At 39.2% G+C, this 21,601-nt stretch overlaps 1 protein-coding gene across 2 annotated transcripts in view; it reads right to left on the bottom strand.

Moving 5' to 3' along the window:
- Positions 1–2,462: 2,462 nt before the first annotated feature.
- Positions 2,463–21,601, bottom strand: part of Dtl (denticleless E3 ubiquitin protein ligase homolog) — a 41,804-nt gene continuing 22,665 nt past the window's right edge. The window contains exons 11-15 of one of the 2 annotated variants that reach the window (XM_045130754.1): positions 19,630–19,742; positions 14,065–14,154; positions 10,336–10,468; positions 5,883–6,709; positions 2,463–4,252 (exon numbers count right to left, since the gene is read on the bottom strand). In XM_045130754.1, coding sequence (XP_044986689.1) covers positions 4,154–4,252; positions 5,883–6,709; positions 10,336–10,468; positions 14,065–14,154; positions 19,630–19,742 — 1,262 coding nt within the window. In that variant the 3' untranslated portion in view covers positions 2,463–4,153. The remainder of the gene's footprint in view (positions 4,253–5,882; positions 6,710–10,335; positions 10,469–14,064; positions 14,155–19,629; positions 19,743–21,601) is intronic. The other variant, XM_045130762.1, reaches the window with a different exon arrangement.

The raw sequence follows: 21,601 nt of genomic DNA, 5'->3' as shown, positions 1-21,601 counted from the left end.
CCTGGGACTAGAGTCCCAGAGTCCAGGTTAGCCTGGATTAGAGGGAGACCCAACCTCAAAACAAAATTGCCCCTTAATATTTGTTTAAGCTATGGATTAGTTCTGCACAATTTTGGCCAGAGAAGCTTCTTTTTGAAGATGGTGGTGACTAGAGACTCAAAAGTGTTGAGACGGCTCATGGAGCATTGTGGAAGAGATGGCACAAAGCATGTGAGAATCAAAGGATGGGGAGGAGTGCTGTCTTCCGGACAGGATTTGGGCATTGTCATCATTATGTACAGTAGATGTTACCCGCACAACGTTGGGCCTATCAACGTTTCCTCATGGATGATGGAGGGCCAAATGTAAAGAGGGGATCAAGTGGAAGAGGGACAAGGAGATGGAAAAGGGGAGATACAGCAAAGTAATGAGATTACAATAAAAATGTATTATGCACATCTATGAAAGCTGTCAATAAAAACCTTTAAAAAAGGAAAAATTACAGGCATTGAAAGCAGCAGCTGAACTGAATTCTGATTCTTTATAGGGAAATCAGAGTTCCTTAAGAATCTGATCTCATTTCTTTCAAGTGCTGCCTTTAGCTTATTTAAATGCCAAAAAAGTGAAGTGACTCCTTTGATAACTGAAGAAAAGGAAGAAATCTTCACAGACCAGAAGCCTTACACAGGGCTCGGCACCCAAGGAGGGATGAATGAGTAATTGCTGAACTGATGCCTTCCAAACACAAGACTTTCATGGCCACCATACTGTCAGCAGGCTTGTATTGGCATCAGATCTAGTGAAGCACTGAACTTACCACAAATTCAACAAAATACTGTTCAGCCTGCCTATAACGAACTAGCATTTAAAGAGCTGATGCATCAGGCCAGTTTTTCATAACATAAGGATTTCATGACTAAACTGCCTAACCTGTAACATTGTGCAATCCAGCCTGGGCCAGGTAAAGAATTCCCACTAAGGCCTGTGTGAAGCAACAAGGTCTACTAATATAGCATAACCTAGTAGTAACAGCAGGAACTAAGCGGAAGCTCCCTACAGAACTGGCAGCAGAAGACAGGAGCTGTCTATCTAGAATATCCTCACCTTGTCTCTCCCTGCACACTATAATCTATTTACTTGACCTAACTGTGGAAGTGATTCCATAAGGTTCATTGGCCTTTGCTTTGAGCAGTTTGAAAGGAAGTGGGAGTCTCTAGGGGTTAGAAAAAGCAGAAGACAAACCTGTGTGTGTTATGATACGTTCTCAAAAAGTACATCCAACCAACATGTGACCTTTATAAGAACATAACCATAGGCCAATGATACGTTCTCAAAAAGTACATCCAACCAACATGTGACCTTTATAAGAACATAACCATAGGCCAATTTATGTGTGTAACACACATATTAAATTTGAAAACAACAAAAAAAGCCTCCTACTCAGGCCCCTCCCCAAGGCCTTAGCACAGTTTCTTTTTCTTTGCCTTTTTAAAAAAAATTTATTTACTATTTGTAAGCAGAGAAGAAACAGAGCGAAAGTGCGTATACAGGATGGGCATGCCAGGGTCTCTTGCCACTGCAAATGAACTTACAGATGCATGTGCCACCATGTATATGGCTTTATGTGGGTACTAGGGATTTGAATCCAGACCATCAGGCTTTTTCCATCTCTCCAGCCCCATAGTGAAGCTTTAAATAAGCTACTAGGGACAGAGATGGGAGTGGTTGGCTGACCTACTCCTAATCCCCAACATGAGAGGCCTCAAATTGTTTGATCTATCATGAGTTAAATGTACAGCCCAAATGAAAAGACATTTTAAGGGGCAAATTAACCAACCCTTACAGAAATAAATTAAGGGCCTGTGTTGAAACAAAGAAACTAACATGGTATCATAGCCATACTGCTTGGAATGTATCCAAATGGAAAAGTTCAGGCTGAAAATGTTTTGGCTCAGTGGATAAAGCACTTGCAGAAGCACGAACACTTGAGTTTGATTCCCAGAACCTAATTAAAGTAGCCAGATGCTGTGGTGGGTGCCTGTAACTCCAGCGTGCCTTCAAGGAGAAGGAGCTGAAATCTTCTAGAAGCTTGCAGGCCAGCTAGCCTGGTGAACTGTGTGGTGAATGAGAACCCTTGCCTCAAACACGGTGGAGAGGAGAGGGCTGACAGTTGACATCATCTATCTTCACATGCATGCAGTGGCACACCACTTGCATTCATGTGCATGCACATAACCACACAAAAAGAAAAAGTAGGAAAATCCTATCACCCACTGTCACCTAGTCTCCTTTGCCAGAAAATCCAAGTCATCTTAAACATTCATGGTTTGATCCTCTTTCAGTTAGAAGTAGATTATACCACCTGGGAATAAACAAACTTTATTCAACAAACAAGTAGAAGGGACCCTTGATTATTACTGCAGTTCTTCTGTGTAGACTTTTGCTTCTAAGTCAATGTAAGAAGCACAGAAAAGGACACTGCGTAAGGTAAAAGGCTTTATTATTCAGGACCAGATCAGAGCCTGACACTGACACAGGCAAGATAATCACTATCTCATTACATTTGACCTTTGGCACTGATTTGCAGTACTAGTTTTCCAAGTGGGACACATTATACCCAGCAAGCAGACTTTCTGCCCTTTGTGACAGCCACATTTACTCCAATTTCACTTGGTAGTGCTGCCAGAAGATGTACAGAGACAAAGTCATCTACTTTACTGACTCCACCCCACTTTGACTTTCAAAGCAACAGAGATAGCTAGCATCATTGGCAGGTATATGTTATGAATAATACCTTCCCACTATCTAACATTCAAAAACTAAACATTAAACATAAGTTGATTTCCTAAATATTCAGTTAAAGCTATGCTTGGTTTTGGCAGCAACTGACATCCATGGAAAATCTAGGCTTAATTAACCTGTGCAGTCCTGGTTATAGAAGCTTAACTGACAATCTCAAAGGAATTAGAGTTTTCATAAAGAAATTTAAAAATCTTGTCAACGATAGGAATAAAGTTTAACCAGTCCCCTGGGACAGGAATAAAATGAACTATTTCATGACAGGGAGAGATGTCCCTTCCAAGTGCATTAGCTGTAGTCCTTGAGGTTACAAAGTAGGGAAATAAAATTATGGTTCAAGAGGACTGATAAGTTATTGTTTAAAATTCTTGCACATTATTATTTAGAGTCAGCCGATACACTCTAGTATAGTTACATAAAGTGCCTTTTCTTTTTTTTTTGGGGGGGGGAGAGCTCACCAGTATACTAGAATATTAGTGCTTTCTGTGAAAATAAAGTCAATGTTTATTTCAGGTTCTGGATTTTCAGTTCAAAATTTTCTTTTCTTAAAAAGATTGCTTTTTCTTAAAATCTGCGGACCCTAGGGAAGTAAAGATTGTCCCTAAATGGAAGCCCTAGTGTCGGTGTGAGTACTGGCTTTCTATGACACCTTCCTTTAGTAAGTGTCAAAGACCAAAACCTTCTAGAGTGATGTTGGGCTGCTAACAGGAAACTGGTAAAGATAAGATCTTTAAATCTCACAGAGACACAGTGGAAGAAAAAACGATAGACCTAGCTTTCTGTTATTCTCTTCTAGTTTCTCCACACAGTTGACATTGATGACTGCATTTAAAAGTAAAGACGTTTCTAATTCAAGAGATTGGATTTTAACACTAAACAATAAGTGTATTATGTGACCAACACATTTTTATACATACTTTAAACACACACTATTAAAGTAGAGTGGACAGGTTATATATTAAAGCAGGGCTGAGCAGGATCTTCTGCAGAGGGTGTCTTCTTCCAATGACTGACCAGCTTTCACAGCTGAGCCTAGTGCTGGTGTCAACAGACATGCTACACTGAGCACAAGACAGGTCTGGCTTTTTACCTCCATGAGCTAGATGGCATTTTCACACAGAAGATGCATAATTTAAAGAGTAAAGACCATTCATTCAACATCCTACAAAGTGACAAGTTTACTGCATGAAATGTAAACACAGTATTCACCCTGAAGAAGTTTATACACTTGGTAAGAAGCAGCAGACTAGGAATATGAAAGAACCAAAAGCATTTTCTCAGAAATGAAAAAGATGGCAGTTTTCTTAAAGGCCAGAGTTATAAAGTTCTTCTTTTTTTCTGGACCAAAATTTAGTTAACTCACTCAGATTAGAATTTATAATTCAGTTGAGTGCTCAGGACTACAGAAGTCATCTTGAGACTTTCTATGGAAGTATGTGCAGATCTTCCTCATGGAGCTGGGAGTAATGGTGACCTGGAAGAAAGTTCACATTTTAGAGATTTCCCATTCCAAGCCATCACTAACTTAGGATGTCTGGAAATCTGATCATTTTTTTCAGCTGGCTCTCAGTAACCTCCCCGCTTTTAAATCTTTCTCTTCTTTTCTCTCTATCTACCTGAGAAAGATAAAGCAAGTATTGGCGTAACGGGCTTCCTACCACTGCAAATAAACTCCAGACACATGTACCACTTTGTGCATCTGGCTTTACATGGATACTAGGGAGTTGAACCTGGGCTCTCAGGCTTTGCAAACAAGAGACCCTGTAATGCACCCCCATGTATGAAAATAATAAAAAAAAAAAAAAAAAAGGAAGGGTTTAAAGTAGGACCCAGCACTTAGGGTGCTGAGGAAGATCCTGAGTTCAAGGCTATCCTGGACTACATAGTGAGACTTTGTCTCTAAATAGATAAAATATAAAAAATAATAAAAAATTAAAGATCAGCACACTATTTTTAAAGCATTTGCAACTTATTTATTAGTGAAATTAATTTTTCATTGAAATTATTTTTCTTTTAAGATAGTTCCCCTTGGGAAAAATATCAGAAATTTAGGCTAGCAGCAAAGGACAGTCATACTTCTGAGGGAAACCATTTAAGATTTTTCTCCTTCCCATTTTCTGCAGCAAAATATAAGTTCAGTTTGTGTAGTTAAGGAGCCTTTAAAATATCTTTAATATCTTTTCCCTAAAATTATGGGACAGGTTCAGGACAGCAAGTAGGGGATATGAACATTAGAACTGTCCTAAGGCTGTCCAGCCTCACCCTCTTCTGGATTGGACTTCAGTCATCTCAGCTCCTTAGTTCACAAGAGCTGCTGTGGACATGGTTGCTTCTCAGACCCCCTCACTTCACATGCACACGCATGGGCAGGGGCTCTCTATCCTCTCTGCCGGTGCCATGGTTCATGCAATGCTTAGTTACTTCTGCCTCCATCGTTATAAGAAACGTTTCAGGGTTCACAAACTTTCCTGACAGCAATATCTGATACTGACATAATCTAATTTAAATGTCATGTCAACCAATGCAATGTGAGTCTCCAAAAAAGTAAAACCACACAGAATTGAAGAATGTTTACAAGAGTAGACAGATGTGCTAGTAATGTTGGTGGGCAGGGCAGTTGAGACCAAAGGAAAGCCATAACAATCTAGGATTATGTACTTTAACTGTTTTGAAGCATCTAAGCTTTTAAGTCATCATAAAACATAATTATAAACTAAAATCTACTTATGGATATATAGATTAACTTCCCCCAAAACAGCTTTATGTAGTCAAATAAACAAATATCTTACTGTTTGCCAGGAGAGATTTTTGAACTAACACTCTGGAGCATGAGACTTTAGTGAATCAAGCAAGACCAAGGAGTACTTTCATGAAGGAGCACAATGGGAGAAATAGTGCTGCCACTGCTAGTTAATATACCATACAAAATTAATTTGAATTTCAGCCAAATAATTTTCTAATATAAAAAATTATACTGTAAGTTCCCTGCAAATTTTCCACTTGTTATGTGCTAAATCTGACAAATTTAATAATAAACAGATATGACATCTATATCTGGCCCCATTTGAACTAGGACAAGTACCCTCCCACCACTGCTGACTTACCGGGCTTGGTGATGTCTTTCCGCTCTGTCTCTTAGAATTGGGTGTTTGGGATGACGGGCTTCGGGGAGATGAATTCTCAGCCTTCCGTTTGGCTGCCATGGCCAACAACCAGTTTTTATTCTCTGGGGAGCTATTCTCTTTGCCTACCACTTGGGATCCTTCTCCACAAGGCCTCAAAGGAAGAGGTAGTGCTCCACAGCTTTCTGGAACATAAGAACTGACAGGAGAAGGAGGCTCTGAGATACTCGTACTAGCTCCTTCAATCTTGTTTGGTTTTGCAGGACCTATAGAGTCCTTGCTAAGGTCTTCTTGGTTGCCAGTAAGGCAGCACAAATCCAAGTGCAGATTCTCAACTTGGCCATCAAGCTCAGTAACACAGTTGCAACTCTTCACACACTTTTGTTTCACATTATCCAGACAACTTGAGTCTAGTCGCCTCTTCACTCTATTTCTAGATTCAGAACAAGCATCTGCTTGGGATGACTTCTGACTCACAGGAATGAGGGCTTTTCTTGGAGACGAGATCTTAGTCTCAGAAGCGGGTGGAGTGACAGGTGATGAGGAAGGTGTTCGAGTCACCCAGTTTCTAAGTGACATCTTGAAAGATGAGAGTGGCTTAGGAGACACAGAGGACGTGGAGCCTCTTCTGCTGACTGGAGACCTGGTCTTGGCAGGAGGGGTTTTGATTGAGAACGTGGGAGTACTTGAAGGAAGAGGGAGGTCTCCAGGACTGCTTGGAGCACAAGCTGCTGATGATGGGGAGGACACCGGGGGACTGCTCTTTGCCCTGGGGGCTTTGGCAGGAGTACTCTGGCTGTTTGTTACTGCTAGAAGAAAACAAAGATAATGAAGATCAGAAGTGAAAACCAGCAGGAAGTCCAGGAAATCTCAAGGAAAATTATGACTCACTTTACCATCCAGGGGCTGAGTTGCCAGTAAGTAGATTACATAAATCATTTGCTTCCTAACATGTCTATTTAGCATTTTCCATCCTCTTCCCTAACTGCAGCTTCCTAACTGCCCTGTTGTAAAACATACACGTGGAAACTCTAGGAAACACAAAAAGAATCTTCAAACTCCCAGACAAACCACTTTAGCTTGGTTTCTACAGATGCAAAGGAGACACAGTATATATCTCAAACCTTCTACTCAAAACAGGACCAAAAGGCACACTGCACCTGGTAATCTCTTGTCTCTACTTTTAAAATTTTTATTTATTTGAGAGAGAGAAAATAGGTGCACCGGGGCCTTCAGCTGCTGCAAGTGACTCCAAATGCATGCACCACCGTGTGCATCTGGCTTATGTGGGTCCTGGGGAATTGAACCTGGGTCCTTTGGCTTCACAAACACCTTAACCGCTAAACCCTCTCCAGCCCTTGGCCTTTTTAGTTTTTAAAAATATTTTATTTATTTATTTATTTATTTATTTATTTATTTATTTATTTGAGAGAGAGAGGGAAAAAGAAAGAGAGAGAGAGGGATTAGAATGGGAGCACCAGGGCCCCTAGCCACTGCGAATGAACTTCATGCACCACCTTGTGTATCTGGCTTATGTGGATCCTGGGGATTTGAACCTGGGTGCTTAGGCTTGGTAGGCAAGAATGCCTTAACCACTAAACCATCTCTCCAGCCCCCTTGTCTCTATTTTTTTTTTTTTACTGTATATATTTAGAAGGCACAGTGCAATGTTTTGATATCTTTATATGCCATAGAATGGATAAGTTAGTAAACATATACATCACCTCACAACGTAACAACAACATTTAAAATCTACTGAACAATGTTCAAGTGTGTACATTACTAATTGCACTCACCATGCTATAAAGATGCCAAAGCTTACTCTGCATGTGTGTACATATCATTTTATATTCTTTGATTAACATTTCATTGGCCATCCTCTCCAGCCCTCAGTAATCACTGTTCTACAATTTCTCCAGCCCCTATATTTTTATTTTAAACAGTACCTCGATTATAGAATAAAAGAACAAAACTGCTGGGCCAGGGGTGTGGTTCAGTGCATAAGAGTGCTTGTTGCACAAGCATGAGAGAGAATAGGTGCATTTTATTCATTCAAGCCATCTTTTCTATGACCTTCTCTCATATTAACTTTTATTAGTCTACTTTCACCACCTATCTGCCCAGGATCTTTCAGAACTCCAATTCCAATAAATGACCTTCATCCCCAGCGTTCCTCAATCCACTGATAGTACCACTTCTGTGCATTCTCTATTTTCAATTCTCCCCTTTTCCATGATAAATTCAAGTAAATTGTTATAATCATCTTCTCATGGCACCTCAAACTTTCTTGCTCACTTTGTATTTGCTTTGCTTTGCTTAACCAACACCCTTGTTAAATTCACCTTTTTATGCTATAGTTTACCTGTACATAAACAGCAAGCGACCATGAACATTGCTAATGTTAATGAATGTTAGCCTCAAACTGACTTTTACTGTCTAATAATTCCATTTTCCCAGTCTTTTTTATTCTCTAGACATCTCCTTAAATCTCTGCCATTCCTCCCTTATTTAGTTTATGACTACAATTCCTGTTCCTAACAATCAGACCCAAAGAAAACTTCTGCATGTCCTCCCACCTGTACTGTTATAAAACTTACCAAATTTAACTCAACTTACAGAACTTCACACCTTTTTCCTTTATAGCAAAACTTGGCAGAGCTGTCCATACTGTCTTTAAGCAACTCCACTCCCAAGGTTACTAATATCTACCAAAACTGCAATGTCCAAACGTCAATTTTAGATGTTATTTTTTTTGTGGTATTGTAGGATCACCTGGTCAAATTCATACTTCTTTCACTTACTCAGTTCCCAGGCAATCGTTCCCCTGGGCTTTCTCTTTCTTCTTGTCTAACAACCTGTAGAAATATTTGTCATCTCCCCTTAGAATAAACAGTGGGGTAGCTTAAAGGCTCAGATCCCTGCTTTATTCTTTTTTCCCCTATTGCTACTTTCACCTGTATTATAACAAACCCCAATTGTACAGCTCTAGCCTTGAACTGCAGAATGAAATACCTAAACAGCTACCTGACATCTATCTCCCTAAGGATGTGTGACATCATAACACACAACACCTATTGAGACTGGAGCTCCCTCTCACTAGGTTAAGGGAACCATATCCTACCCTTTTACTTGTAAGCTAAAAAACACGAGGTCTTTCTTGATAATTCTCTTTTTTAAAAATAATAAATGGGGGGAGCTGGAGAGATGGCTTAGGGGTTTAGGTGTTTGTCTGCAAAGCCAAAGGACCTTGGTTCAATTCCCTAGGACCCATGTAAGCCAAATGCACAAGGGGCGCATGTGTCTGGAGTTTGTTTGCAGTGGCTGGAGGGCCTGGTACACTCATGCTCTCTCCCTTATTCTCTCTCTCAAATAAAAAAAAATCAGATCTTGACATTTCATTTTATTAAGTACTTTGTTTTGTGTTTGTTTTCTTGAGTCAGGGTTTCACTAGGCTAGCCCAAGACGGTCTCAAACTCACAATCCTCTTGCCTCAGCCTCCTAAGTAATGGGATTACAGGCATGTACCACTACACCCAGCTTTGCTATTATATAATGCGCTACTAGTCTGGTCCAAGTTACCACCAGCACTACCAGGATTATTTAAATGGCTTTTAAAATTAGCTTCCTGCTTTTTTTTTTTTTAAACCATGATTCTTTCCTTTATCACTTATCCTTAACATAAAACCAAGAACAATCATGTTAAAAGTCAGACCATGACATTTCCCAGTCAAAAGTCCTCTGTTGGCGTTCCATGCTCAGAATAAAAGCAAGGTCATGGAAGAACTGCAGGGCCTTGTCCTTGCCATGTTGACCACCTGAGACATTCTTCACAACATCCACACAGCTCACTCATTCTTTTACTTCTTTTAAGTCATTCTTTCATTGAAGCCTTCTTGTTTACCTAATGGAAAAATTCAACAACATTCCAGTCTCCCTTTCCACTTTCCTAAGCAATTAAACGGACTTTCGTTCCTCTTTTATCTGTTGCTACTTATGCTCATCTGTAAGCTGTTTGCATCTTGGTGACTTTTTTGTTGTTGTTGTTTCTTTTTTTTTTTTTGAGGTACGGTCTCACTCTAGCTGAGGCTGACCTGGAACTTACTATGTAGTCTCAGGGAGGCGTTGAGCTCATAGTAATCCTCCTACCTCTGCCTCCTGAGTGCTGGGATTAAAGGCGTGCACCACCATGCATGGCATTTTGGGGATTTTTGATTCTCCTTTTCATTGCTGAATAAAACCAGTCAAGTAAAAACGCTGCCCAGTAAATAATGTTCAATAAATATGCCATTGATTCAATTGTCTTGTGTAAATGATAAACAGCATGCTGATGCTTTTTTAAAACCATACCAAAACAACATCAAAGCTAGTTTCTCCCTAGCATACTGTAGGACTAAATCAATGAAGCAATAAGGTAGACAATGTATGACATCCTTACCTAGGCCAGCTCTTGTCTCTTTTTTCTTCTGAGTGGTCCAACCCACTATGGAATGTTTATCCCCTGGTTTCTCCTCTAAGCCTCTATTTAAGCGCCAGACTTTCAGCGTGTTGTCATCAGAGCAGGTGGCAATCTAAGAACCAAGAAGAGAATGATGACATTTCAAAGAGTCACAACATGGTAAAAATGGTATCTACAAAATCATACTTGCATTTCTTGCTTCAGGGAATCATTGCAAATTCCCAGACTCTCTAGTCGGCCGAGACTTATTACCAGAATTTCTCACCTAAAAGCTCTATGCTTACAAGCTCATTCCGTTTTCTCAAGAAGCTGGGCAACTAGTATCTTTAACATATGTAACTTTATATATGTAACTTTATATGTAACTGTTATTCATCTTTTTCTGCTAAATATCCATCAGTGAGCATCAACTTCAACAATCTTCTGAGTTCTGCACGCTCCACCTTATGCTAATAAGATGGGATCACTTCCAAGACCAGACTCAGCCTAGGACTCTAGTAGGCCATGACAAGGACACCGGAGCCATTCCTTTGAGATTCTTTTTCAGATAGGTAAAGGAGCAATGTGGGAAAACAAGTTCACTTGGCTGAAAAAAAAGTTAAAAATAACCTTTGCCCCTTAAAAAATATTTGATCATTCCTGATCTTGGTCCCAAGCCTTTTATGGCAGAGAAAGTACAGCTTGAAGAGCTTGTGGCAAATGGCCACTGGTACCAGAGCTGTTCCCCAGCATCTGTTTATATAACTTCTCTATTTCAGTCACTAAAGAGAAGGGAAAAAAGAACACACGTTCTTTTAAGTCTTGGCCCCCAAGAGACTGGCAACTTTTTCCTTCCCTTACTGGGAGGCCAAAAGAAGACACATGTTTAACTTTGCAACAAGAAATGTTTGCAACCCCACAATGGCCCTACAGTTGACAATAATAATTAAAATAAAAAGGCCATTAACACAAATAATCTCACCCACAAAATGGGAATGGTTATACTTGCCCAAAGTACAACTTATTAAATGGCAAAGCTGGCATTAAAATTCATATTTCTCCTGTTCTAGAAACCAGATTTTTAAAACAAAACATTCTCCTTTCCTAATTCAGGCTTGTGAATTTTTTTATTGGTTTTTAATTTTTACTTATTTTATTGAGAGAGAAAGAGAGAGACAGACAGAATGGGCTCACCAGGGCCTTCAGCCGCTGCAAACAAACTCCAGAAACATGGACTACCTTATGTGGCTCCTGGGGAATTGAACCTAGGTCCTTTGGCTTTGCAGGCAAGTGCCTTAACTGCTAAGCCATCTCTCCAGTCCCCCCCCCACCACTGCCCCCATATATTTTTAAAGAATTTTAAAAAAAGTGTTCACTAGATTAGTGCAGTGATCAGTCTTAACATCTTTGAAATCTCTCACAGGAAATATGAATGGTATACAATGGCTGAAAAAAATAACAATAAAACAATTAAAAAGTTATTCATCTGAGTAAGTTCCACAAACATGCACTATTGCATGTTAAAAGCAGGTATTTCACTGGAAATTACAGAGATTCTCAGAGGAAAGAAAATGCCATTGGAGAGCTGGGTGTGGCAGCTCACACCTTTAATCCCAGCACTGCAGAAGTTGAGGTAGGATTACTGAGTTCAAGGCCAGTCTTGAACTATAGAGTGAGTTCCACACCAGCCTGGGTTGGAGTGAAACCCTACCTCACAAAAAAAAAAAAAAAAAAAAAAAAAAAAAGAAAATCATTGGGATGCAATTATGAGTGACTAAAGTAATGATTTAAAGGTTTATAAACCTTTTAAAATCAAGCCAGCTGTGGTGGCACATGCCTTTAATCCTAGCCTGGGAGGCAAAGGCAGGAAGATCACAGTGAGTTAGAGGCCACGTTGAGACTACATAGTGAATTCCAGGTCAGCCTGGTCTAGACTGAAACCCTACCTTGAAAAACCAATAAATAAATAAATAAATAAAAAAATAAAAACCACAACCAAAAAAATAAAACACCAAAACCAAGAAAGGTCTATAAGATATATACGTATATACATATTATATATATATGTGTATGTGTGTATGTATATATGTATAGGTATGTGTGTATATATATATATATATATATATATATATATATATATATATATATATATGATGTATATATATGAAATTCAGTATTTTGTAAGACAGCTAATAAAAAGAAGGTCTACCATGAAGCTAGCCAAAAAAAAGCTAATAGGGATTTAAAAAAAAATCCACAGAAAATTCACAGCAGTACTCAAGGTTAGCAAGGATTCTACAAGTAGACCAGATGTTGAGAAGTTTCTGGAAGATAAAAAAACCCAGAACAACATATACAACAAAATCTCATACACAATGGGAAAGACTACTACAGAAATGAAATTTTGTGTAGAATAGAGAATAATCCAAATATTAGAAGCAACAGGGTTGCAAAACGGTACAGAACGTGTACTATTGTTCAATGAAATGCCTATAAATTCATGCAGGTTGTGCTTATGATTTTTACATTTTAGGTTGGTTATTGTTACTTTAAATATCACATGATACATCTACTATAAAAATAAAAGGTACACTTATCTTTTGTTATAGACTTTCTACGACATTTGAGAAGTTCTTTGCAGTGTATTTTATTTTGTATGCATTATGTATGTATATATGGGTTCCTGTAGCCCATGACATAACCTCATACCTGTTTGAGACAGTCTCGGTTTTGTTTGCCAGACTAACTGACCAGTCAGCTTTGGGGTTCTGATGACTCTACCTCCCTCAGCGGTGGGAGCACTGTGACTATGAACATGTGTGCTACTAGTGTCCAGCTTCATGTGGGTTCTGGGGCCCAAACTCAGGCCATCAGGCTTACATAGCAAGCTATTTTAAACACTGCGCCATCTCTTCAACCCCTTCTTATAGTTTAGCCACAGGGACTCTAACACACTAAGACCTTACAGCATTGTTATACCAGTCATGTGAAAATCCAAACTGGACTGTGAAGAATGCTACCTTTAAAGACTATTTTGAGCTGGAGAGATGTCTCAGCAATTAAGGCACTTGCCTGCAAAGCCTAACAACCTGGGTTTGATTCCCCAGTACCCAAGTAAAGGCAGATGCACAAGGTGATGCATGCATCTAGAGTGTGTTTGCAATGAATGGAGGCCCTGGTATGCCCATTCTCTCAATCCGCCTCTCTCAATGTAACTTTTCAATGTAACTCCCCCCACCCCATTGTAAGACTAAACCTTTGGTTAAAAAAACTTAATTGTTTCAAGAAGGAATGATTAGAGAACCAGAAACTCAACCTTATTTCTTAGTAGATAAATGATTTCTCTATTAACAGAGAAAAGCATGTGTATATGTATATATTTATGTGTGCATACATGCAATATATATGTAATGCTGATATAGATCCTGGAAGATCTATCGTTTAAGTATCTAAACATACAAGTCTGTACCACTTTTATATAAGACTTCAGAAAACCTATAAACTTGTGATCTACTTTGTTTTTTTTTTTTTTTTTTTTTTTTTTGAGGTAGGGTCTCACTCTAGCCCAGGCTTACCTGAAATTCACTATGTAGTCTCAGGGTGGCCTTGAACTCACAGCAATCCTCCTACCTCTGCCTCCCGAGTGCTGGGATTCAAGGCGTGCGCCGCCACGCCCGGTTTGTGATCTACTTTTTTAAAACAGTTAGTTACAGAGATCTGTCCACAAACCTTTGTGAAGTCAGATGGACACCAGCACACAGAAGTGACCTCTTGAGAATGACCCAGAAGCACAGTAGGAGGAAGCCAAGGCATGGAGACCTAGACGGATCAAAGAGAAACAAGACAGCAGAGCAGTGTCAGGTTCCCAAACAGAAGACTCAAATCTCCTTAGCTGTGCCTTAGAGAGCTTTAGAGTTGGTACTAAAAAGTAGAATTAATTAGGTATGGTTCAGGAACAGTCCCAATGGGAACAAAATATTTTATATCAATCCGAGAAAATTCAAGAAGATAGCCAAAACAAGTGGAGAATTTGAGTCTAAACACCAGGATGGTTCTTTGAATCAAAGCCACATAGTTATTTGTATTTCTTTTTAAATTTGACAAAGAGAGAATTCACATCACGGCCTCTAGCCACTATGATCCAACTACAGATACATGCACCATCTTGTGCGTACGTGTGACCTTGTGCATCTGACTTATTTGGGTTCTGGGGAGCCAATCATGGGTCATTAGGCTTTGTAGGCAAGCACCTTAATTGCTAAGCCATTTCTCCAGCTTGCTATTTCTATGTTGAATAAAATAAAATGTAATGGTGCAGCAGTTAAAGGAGCTTGCTTGCAAAGCCTGCCCTCGGGCATTCATTTGCAGACGAAAGAGACTCTGGCACACATGCATAGACACACCCCATAAACAAATTAAAATAAAAAAATAAAATGGTGATGTTGCCCCTTAGCTGGTAGCTTTCTCAAAGGATGAAGTTTGTTGACAGGTAGTGCCCTTCAAGTAGACAAGTCAGTCCTGCTTTTACATAATGTGATTATTTTCATGTCTTCTCCAGTCTGCTACTTCCAGAAAAATTAAATTATGAATCCTAAAGGCACCTGAAACATGTGACCAGTTCTCTTGGGATAAGAGGACAGTCTTTATCCTTTTTCTTTTCAAAGATTCATTGGGCTTTGCCAAAGTTCAAAATTTTATTCCTTCATTTTAAGTTGGAAGACTTAATTCGAAGGAAGGGACATAAGCTTTAATTTCCATTTCTTTTAAAATTTTCAGTTAATTTACTTAAAGACAACTCAAATTTAAGTTCATCTCACCACATTTTATCTTATTCTTGAAGAATCCTATTGTCCTCACAATCAGTCATCAAGAACCCACCTTCCCACTATTGAACATGCATTTACTTGATAGCTTTGTACAGCTCATCCATTCAAGAGCTGTCAGTGCCTTTATAGACCATGGGAATTGATCAGTTCAACAAAGAGGACAAGGTGACATGATTAGCGTGTGACTTGAAAACAGAAAAGAACTAAGAGAATATTTTTGTCATTTTTCTGAGGCTCAGAATCATGGTTCATTTGTATAAGAGAGTAGAAGCAACTCAAGAAAATTATTAGTGAGAATGACTAAATAAGCTTACTAGGTTCTGCAGATTACTGTTAAGAGGTCTGACACTGATCCAGGCACATAGGCAATGATTCAAAAAGCAGAAACTGGGCTGGAAAGATGGCTTAGCAGTTAAGGTATTTGCCTGTGAAGCCTAAGAACTCATGTTCAGGTCTCACATAGCCAGATGCACAATGATGCAAGCACTTAATGTCTCACATACACACAACGGGCACACATGTCTGGAGTTCGATCACAGCAGGCTGAAGGTCCTGGCACACCCATTCTCCCTCTCTCACTGACTCATTCCCTCGTCTAAAAAAAAAAAAAAAACAAAAAACCAGGGGCTGGAGAGATGGCTTAGCGGTTAAGCGCTTGCCTGTGAAGCCTGTGGACCCCGGTTCAAGGCTCGATTCCCCAGGACCCACGTTAGCCAGATGCACAAGGGAGCGCGTGTCTGGAGTTCGTTTGCAGTGGCTGGAAGCCCTGGCGCACCCATTCTCTCCCTCTCTCTGCCTGCCTGCCTTTCTCTCTCTCAAATAAATAAATAAAAATCAAATAAAAATAAACATTAAAAAAAACAAACCAGAAGCTGAAGAATCTAATTAATTAAAGTTAAAGGCTAAGTTAAAGTTTAACAAAAAGGAAGCTACTTTTCATATCTACAAAGATCATACTGAATGCCTACAACTACAGCATTATTCTTTCACAGGATAACATACTTTAGTATGTGCCACCATGCCTAGCTCCATTTTCCTTTTTGTCAAAAGCACAGAATCCCTTGTTACAGCATATATAGGTTCTAAGGATCTAAACTGAGATACACATGCTTGCAAAGAGCCATCTCTCTAGCCCCTAAGTTTCTTTATACATTTAAAAATACTTTGTAGACCTGGGAAGATAACGTATTTTAAAAGGACCTTTCAGTAGTCATAGCAATTCTCCTTCCTCTCTCATTTGTAATGGCCATAGTACATAAAGTTTCTCTTCAATCAAGATCCAAACAAGTTAAAAATGAGAGAAAATCTTCATGTTTTTGTGAACATCCCTAGTAGGAACACATTTTTCTCTTCTTTTTATTTCATGACACTCCCATTCCCAGTAATTACTGTGTAATAATGCCAAGAGAACTTAAATGTATGCAAAGGCTGGAGAGATGGCTTTACGATTTAGTTGCTTGCCTGCAAAGCCTAAGGACCCGGGTTGGACTCTCCAGAACCAACATAAGCCAGATTCACAAGGTGCAGTGTTAGAGACCCTGGTGTGCCCATTCTCTTGTTCTCATAATGAAAATAAATAAAATAAAACAGGAAATGTTTTAAAAGTTAAGAAAAACCAAGTACTTGATAATATAGTTTTACATCAAAGTTTATTAGAGAAAGAAGAAAAGAGGGCTGGAGAGATGGCTTTGTGGTTTAGGCGCTTGCCTGCAAAGCCAAAGGATCTAGGTTCGATTCCCCAGGACCCACATAAACCAGACGCACAGGTGGCACATGCATCTAGAGTTTGTTTGCAGTAGCTAGAGGACTGGGCATGCCCACCCTCTCCCTCTAAGATAAATATTAATTAAAAAGGGGTTTGTCTATACAGTAGAGTACTGTTCAGCCATAAAAAGTCATGAAATACTACTCATGATAACACTCCTGAATCTGGACAGCATACTGAGTTCAAGAAGACACAAATGCTACATATCATATGATTCAGTTTACATGAAATGCCTCAAATCAGTACATCCATGGAAACAGAATTCAGGCCAGCAATTGTTGGGATAGTAAATCTAAGAATCATTGATATCTGATCATTTTGAGGGTGGTCAAGCAGGAAAAAAATATCTTCTTAAATAGTCTATTTTTTATAGAATACTTAAGGCATAAGAAATCCCAGTCACCTCAAGAAAACGGATCTAACCTTCAGACCTCTTACAGCACTTTGTGTACTTCAACATATAAAAGATCAGCACTTTTGCTCACAAAACCTCCTTACTCTGTCCAAGTAGAAACCAAATCTAATCTTTACTCTGCCATGAGATCATTTGCACTTCCTAAAGTGTCAGACTCAATGTCTCTCCAGTCAGCGGGAGGATGGCAGTGCCAATCAGTGTATTTATAACCACTTCAATCCTGTTCAGTGGCTGCCATCAGGAACAACCGAGGAAGGCACAAGGGTGGCACAACGGGTTTTCTTGTGCCCACGGACTTTTTAACACAGAATGGCTACAGCACTGGAGTCTGACCTACTAGAAGGAGGCAGTGTTAGAAGACAACCCAATGCCTGGCACTCAGCTAGCATGGGCTTGTGTCTAACCTGTAACCCACTCCTCCCCTTTTCTTTAAATCATGGAAAAGAGAAACTGAGCCATTCACTAGGCAAATGCAATTTTAGGAGCAGCGAGCTTGCCAGGATCTCAAATATCAGGGCCTGCACACTGAGCTATGTGTGGACAGGCAGGAGAACATCACGTCTGAACCACGTCATTTAGCAGTGACATGTGATCAGCCTAAGAATGGCTCATATGTATGTGGTTGGCCACAAACTAGATGTCTGAAAGTGGGTTAGGAACAGCAGGCAAACATCTTTAGTGTTTGTCTTCTATGGGAAGAAGTACCTCCTTAATTCTCATTTAGCAAAACTAAATTTTAAAGACCTACTACATACCTATAAGGTATATTTTTGATTAAATTTTGTGAATATGCATGCACGTGAAGGCCAAAAGAAGTCTTCTATTGCTCTCCAATTTACTCTTTGAGATGGGGTATCTTGCTGAATTTAGAGCTCACTGATTCTGCTAGACTAGCAAGCCCATGAGCCCCAAGGATCCTCTTGTCTCTGTCTCCCTATCAAGGGGATTACAGGGCATGCACAACAACATTAACACTTTGTGTATGCTCTGAGTCCTCTCTCCAGCCCTAAATAACTTATCTAAAATGGTTTAAAACAGTGGTTTGCACATAAATTTTATTGTATAAACAATTCAGCCTACATATTTCATGTGGAACTGGCCAATTTATTGTATTTGATATGTCTGAAACTTCAAATTGTTTTTAAGTCAGAAACTTCAAAAGATACAAGAGATTTAGCCAAGTGTGGTAGCACACGCCTTTAATCTCAGCACTTGGGAGGCAGAGGTAGGAGTATTGCACTGAGTTCAAGGCCACCCTGTGACTACATATCAAATTCCAAGTCAGATTAGGCCAGAGCGAAACCTTACCTTGAAAAACGAAAAAATAAAAATAATTTTAAACATATATACTCATAAACAATATTCAGAGACAAATGTAATATAGAAAGATAGCAGTACCATGGATAGAACAGTATCTCCACCTTGTGATCATTTAGGATATTGTCACTAAAAGCTTTGTTGCATTTTTGCAACTCTAGGTATGCAGAAACCTCTTGTTTGTACTTCCTCTGGAGATTTTAAATAGCTGTGTCTTAGTTTATAGTAGTACGTGTACATACAGAGAGGGAGGGAGGGAGGGAGGGAGGGAGGGAGGGAGGGAAAGAGAAAATGGGTGTGCTAGAACCTCTTGCCACTGCAAGGAACTCCAGATGCACACATCACTTTGTGCATCCGGCTTTGCAAACAAGTGCCTTAACTGTTGAGCCATCTGTCCAGCCCCTAAGTTCTTTTTCTATGTATAACTTTGTAGGGCTCGGAAGATGGCTCAGCAGTTAAAGGTGCTTACTTGTAAAGCCTGCCCACCCAGTTCAATTCCCAAGCCATTCCCTCTTGTTTGTTTGGTGCTTGTCTAAAGTGGCAGAAGGCCCTTGTGTGCTCATACCCACACATGCAAATAAAGTCTAAACCTATTTAATAGAAAGTAATTGACAATCTACAAAATGAAATAAAAAACCTGATGAAGTGACCAAATCTATTTTAATAAAGGATTCAATATCTAAAGGATAGTATAGAAGAATGTAGTCATTATACAAAGAATTCAAAGAGTTCTGAATAACTTTTGTGCAAGACTCTATAGATAATTTGAGTACAGGACCTCACATCAAGACTACATTTTAAAGTACAGTTAACAGCATGGAGCCGAAAGGCGGTATGCAGGTTTATTTAGGAAGCAAGACAAAAGTGTTTGTACGTGTTTACATTAAATATATCTCATATGAGGCAGAAAAAGAAAATACTTGTCAGATGAATATAATCCCATAGTTTGTGGGGGAAATGTGGCAACTTACCTTCCAGATATATGCAGCTTCATCGCTCGAGCCACTGATCAAAAACTGGTCATCTGGACTAAGACTTGATTTTACATAAAAGGTAGAATTCTGGTGTCCATTGAAGATAGCCACTGCCAGGAGGAAACCAAATTACTCCATTCATTTCCAATATTCCAATGAATGCAGAAAGACTACATGCATGTATCGTATGTACATACGTACACACAAACACGAACAAGTTTTATCACTATACTGATTACTAAACCAGGTTACCAAGTTTTATTCAGCAAGTAATGGAACAGTAGTCAAAAAGGAAATAAAAGTGAAAAACCATAAAATAAGCATTTAACTAGACCCAATTTCATGACCTCAGCATAAATATCTGGTATGGAACTTCCATACATACACTAACTAAGAAAAATGTTATGAAGAACTATCCTTGAAAGAGAAGAATGCAGGGGATGTCCAATCTTGTAATAAAATAAAAGACTGAACATGCCGTGCATACTTCAGGTTAGGGAATCTTTCTACTGTTTAACACAACAGTCTAATTTCTCCACAGACCTTGAGCCTCTTGAAGGTATCTCACTCATTCTTTTATTTCTAGAGCTCACCTCACAGTACTTTTCAACAGTGGAACTTCAAATATTTGTTTCACAAGGAAGTCATGATCAACAAGAAGAGTCACTTGAATCACAGCTAAGAAGTGGGATGTTATAAATGCAGCACCTTGACAGGCTAAATGGAAGAAGTAGCTAATGGAGCAAGCCGTATGTTCATATGTAAGCTACTTGTGGTTAGGTGTAGGAATATCACAATGTGTTCTGGACAAGCTCCTTTTTAAGAAGGCCCAAACTTTAGGGTTCTGCCTGCTACCAGAACACTACTAGGAAATGAGAGTTAATAGCTCAGTTACTAGATAATTTGAGGATAAATTTAGGCAGGGGGATATAAAAAAAACAAAAAATCACATCCCAACTTTTAACAGAGGGAGGGGCATGGAGTGCCAGGAGTGCTCTCTCTTTAGTTTTTAATATACACGAAAGAGCTTACCTTCCCACCTTTTCAAGAAGTCCACCCAACAAACACTCCCCATGTCCAGCATTCTTACTATGGAGAGGGAGTGCAACATGAACCAATAAGCACATACACTACACACCTGCTGAGAAAGGACAATTCCCACAGAACACAGAGGCACTCCTAAACTATGATTCACTTTCAGCTTTAAACCATGAATGGAAAACTACAGATCAAATTTCCCACTACACCTCTTAAGTTTTTATTGCCCTCTGCTGGCCTAAGAAAAGCTAGTATGAAGCACACTGCGAATGCTTTTAAATACTGCAAAGAAACCTTCTAAAACCTGTATTGGTTTTGATTAACTCAATTTAATTCCTTAACTTTTTTTTGAGACAGGTTCTCACTATGTAACCCAGGCTAGCTACAAACTTATGATCTTCCTGTATCAGCCTTTTAAGTGCTGGGATTACAGGTATGTGCTTGGCTTCAACTTAGTTTTTCTTTGATAAATATCACTTCGTATTTAATCTTATACTGTGGATGAAACCAACAGTAGATCAAGTATTAAGTCCAGGTCCTTTATAAAGACTTGAAAAGGTAAGCATTTACCTTTGGGAGCAAAGAATGCTGTTCTTATGCAATTAACTATCTTTTAAAAAGATTTTTTAAAAATTATTTGAAAGCAATGGAGAAAGAGGCAGGGAGAATGGGTGTGCCAGGGTCTCCAGCTGTTGCAAACGAACTCCAGATGCTTAGACACATATACACGTGCATGCACACATCATATTATTTCTAAGAAACCAATCTATTGATGAGAATATTTAAGAAGCACAGAAAAGGGCTGTTATTAGCAAAGTGTTCAATGACAGAGGGGTAAACCCCATTAGTACTACACATAAAAGAGCCCTATCTGGTAATATAATCAGTATTAGATTTTATCCACTGAAGAAAGATTTTGAAGTGTGCATTA

This window comes from Jaculus jaculus, chromosome 1 (assembly GCF_020740685.1).
Source record: "Jaculus jaculus isolate mJacJac1 chromosome 1, mJacJac1.mat.Y.cur, whole genome shotgun sequence".
Taxonomy (NCBI): Eukaryota; Metazoa; Chordata; class Mammalia; order Rodentia; family Dipodidae; genus Jaculus; species Jaculus jaculus.
This window is presented reverse-complemented; position numbering and strand designations above follow the sequence as displayed.